This window comes from Denticeps clupeoides, chromosome 7 (assembly GCF_900700375.1).
Source record: "Denticeps clupeoides chromosome 7, fDenClu1.1, whole genome shotgun sequence".
Taxonomy (NCBI): domain Eukaryota; kingdom Metazoa; phylum Chordata; class Actinopteri; order Clupeiformes; family Denticipitidae; genus Denticeps; species Denticeps clupeoides.
The window spans coordinates 8,579,493-8,583,181 of record NC_041713.1 but is presented as its reverse complement, the minus strand read 5'-3'; the positions used below and the strand labels follow the sequence as shown (position 1 = coordinate 8,583,181).

Here is a 3,689-nt window from a genome sequence, read left to right as displayed (position 1 = left end):
CTTTCTTTTGTTTGCACAGCAACCAGTCTGAGAACACTGTTCTGAGGAATGTGATTTTACGACGTTCATTTCCTCGACTTTACTCTCATATCCGTTTCTTTATTGTTCTTTATCCACCTTTATTCCCTGCCCATATGTTTCAGCATGTCCTTGATGGGCCCATGACTAATTGTTGCATTTTTATTGGCTTTACATCTGTTTGACTGTGCAGCTGTGCAGCAGGTCCAGAGTAGAAGAGTAAATGAATAAGTGTGGTCGGACATGGCCACAGCATCTCTTCTCTCAGTATGTCTCTTGAGAGGAGTGGACAGGCTTTTCAAGGGAGCTGTCAGACTAATAGATTTCATCCTTCTCTCCTCTCTCTGATGTGAGGCTGGGATAAAACCCCTCCCATCTGGGATCTGCTAAAAGCAAAGTTTTTACAGGCAGGCGTGTGTTTTATTGTGTGTGTGCATGTGCGTGTGAGTGTGTGTGATATTGACTGTGAGTATTCGTTTACCCTTGAAGTTTGTCTCTCACTCCCTCACCCTCTGGGTTCTGAATGGGTCACAAAGCTGATCCAAACCTTGATAAGTATTTTATTTTTTCGGGGGTGGTCCACTGTGACAGGAGAGACTTTCTCACTGGAGCCACACTGCCCCCTGAAGACACACCAACCCCACAGCATCTGAAGGTGACACGGTTCCCCAGGAGAAACCTGGAACTGTTGCTGGCTTGTCTGACAGCACCATCTGTTGGAAGCGTGATGAAGAGCACTCTTCCGGGAGGTCCGCGGTGAACTCTGGGACCACTGACCTAGCAGCGCAAATATGGAAATCGCTGAAATCCAAGAAGTGAGGGCCCAGTGCCAGTCTGCTGATAGTGAAGATGAGAACAACCTGGCAGACGGGCTGACAGATATATTCACAATATGAATATTAAAATGAAATATGAAAGGACTATGTGCATTTATGAGTGTAACTATGAGTGTGTTTTGTCCTGAAGAGGAAGATATTTCAATTGAATCTTGCTTCTTCTGAACCAAGCAACATACAGTCTGTGTTTCTGTGAAGTTTTTCTGTCAGGTTTGATTGTTGCCTTTCCCTCATTTTCTAAAACAAGACGACTGTGTGAAATTTACTATTATTAAAATTGACTGGTAATTGACTGATTATGAGCTAATTGCTTCTCAATAAAGACAAGACATTGTGAATTTCATTAAAGTTATGCTACGTGTGTATGTATGTGTGTGTGTGTGTTTATTATAGCACATTGTGTCATGAGCATGCCTTGCGGCTCTTCTAATTCTGGGCTTCTGCTCAGGCACAGAGTTGACTGTGGATGTTCTGAGTGTTTTGTTGATTACTTAACCCTCCAACTCGGTTTAAATGCATACCTTCAAGCTTATTTCATGGGACTTGTTCTGATCCATGACCACAGGCATGTAAAATGTAATAAACAGATTAGACTGTCATACAAAATATTTTTACTGCTTTATCAAATGACCAGTGTTGCTTATTAGGCAACCGAGGACTACTTAATTTAACTATTGTTTCGTCATTGATAATAATAATATTATTAAAAACAATGTAAATATTTATGTTATAATGATGAATTGTAATGTTTTTCTATTGAAAAAAATAGAATAAAATATATTTGTATATTTATAATAGTGATAAAAATATATTTAAATTACACCTTTATACATCTAGAATTTTTAACAACGGCTTTCCCAAAGCATTTTAGGTGTGAAACAATCTGTGGTCTTGTAAAGCCTCATATTTTCTGCATTATTTATGATCTACAATGTACAGGAAGTGACACAAGCTAACACAAATTCACCTGTGAGTCTTGTGAGGTCAGTCTCACTATTAATATAACCAGTGGAGTCAAGATGCATGCATGCATGTCACACAAGTGATATAATTACCAGGATGAGCTCAGCTGCTGTGACTAAGAGGTCAGAAAACTGACCCTGGTGGCTACAGCACTGACCAATAAGGACAGAGGTTTTGAAAATAGAAGCAGTTTCTTGTAAAGGTAAACAGGATATGGCAATTAACTTGATTTAGTTCACTGACTTGTCCAAAGCACGCAGTCCCCATCGGCATGTGCCTTCTCCTCTGTCCGAGTGACCTCAGTGCTGCAAATGGCAACAGGGGGAGGGTCCAGACATGGTCTGCAGAGGTATATTAAACCGTGAGCTGTCCAGAGGTCCTCACATCAGCCCAGCAGAGTTCGAACTGCTCCGAAATCAATTCGGATCGACTCCTCAAGAAGTGAAGGGCCGAACGAGAGAAGGATGGCGCAGCTCGTCATGGACAGTTTCTTCAAGGATGACCCTTTCTTTGATCAGGCCAGGCTGCTGTGGCCCCCCCAGCGCACCTCTTGCTCCAGGCTGCGCGAGGACTTCATGCGCCGCAGGGCCCAGCTGGTCGAGGGTCTCTGCAGTGATCTTCAAGACGGCCTCCTGAGCGAGCTGCGTGAGGGTCTCCAGACTGACCTGTTTAAAACCATCGACCGGCTTCACTCCTCAGCTTCCCGCTCCAGGTTTGAGAGTCCAAGCGCAGAGCAGAGGAACCTGCCACTGACTGTCAACACTCAGGGCTTCTCACCAGAGGACGTCACCGTGACTCTGTCTGGGAAGAAGCTGGAGGTGATGGCAGCCAAGCGAGCGGAAGTTTCTCAGTCCGCCGCCACGAGCAGTTCCACATCAAGCTCTTCCTCTTCCGCCTCACAGAGCCAAAAGCAGGGCTTCATTCAGAGAGTGACACTACCAGAGCATGTGGACATGGCTGCTATTACCTGTTCCATGGGAGAAGATGGCCTGCTGCACATCGAGGCCCCAGAGAACCAGCAGGAGACTTCAGAGGAGCAGATTGTTCCCATCCGCTTCAGAACATCCTTGGACGTCTTAATCAGCAAAACCTCCACAGCAGACTCCAGTTCTGAGAAATCAACCAACAATTGATATGCTAGAAGCTGTGGGTGACTGTATCTCTGAATATGTACATATTTTGATGGGATTTGATGGTGTGAAATAAGAAAACAAGGCAATTCTGAAAATTCAAACCCAATAAACCTTTGTTATTTGTTGTATATTGTTTTTAGGTAGATTTTTTAATGCAAAATGCAAAAAACACTTTCCTAAAGTGGCTCACAGGTCAAATTGGTCATGAATTCTGTTGTGAGTTTGAGGCAAAACTGTCATGAAAGTCATCTCAACTGTCTTGAGACAAAGAATGTATAAAAACTATAAATACACAAGTGAATGAACAGATCAATAGTTAGAAAGATAATTATGTCCCATGAAACATTAGATTTTACATTATTTTGAGGCATTAAATGGATGCGGGGAGTCTCACATCCAGATGGATCAAAAGATTAATTGAAATTTTGAAAATATATAAAAGGCCCTCGTTTTCAGTTAGCAGCTAGCACAGCAAGTACCGCCCGCTGACATTACACAGACCTTTAAAAATTTAAATACATATAACTTGCTTCAATGTTTTGTGCTCATTTTTATTCATTAAATCCTTCCAATAGGCAACATGAACTTCAGACTGTTAGGCTGTGTATATTACATAGTGTACTACACAATATTTAAATAAGAGATATTATTGTGCCTATTGTTATTATTATATATATTATTGATATATATTATAGATATTTTTGTTCCTTGTACATTGACCTGCAAGTCAGTTTTGTCA

General features: G+C 41.9%; 1 protein-coding gene across 1 annotated transcript; it reads left to right on the top strand.

Moving 5' to 3' along the window:
* The first annotated feature begins 2,189 nt into the window (after positions 1-2,189).
* Positions 2,190-3,078, top strand: hspb9 (heat shock protein, alpha-crystallin-related, 9). The gene has a single exon (XM_028987431.1). It carries the CDS (start codon positions 2,282-2,284, stop codon positions 2,948-2,950), a length of 669 nt encoding a protein of 222 aa, XP_028843264.1. The 5' UTR covers positions 2,190-2,281; the 3' UTR covers positions 2,951-3,078.
* The last annotated feature ends 611 nt before the right edge of the window (positions 3,079-3,689 follow it).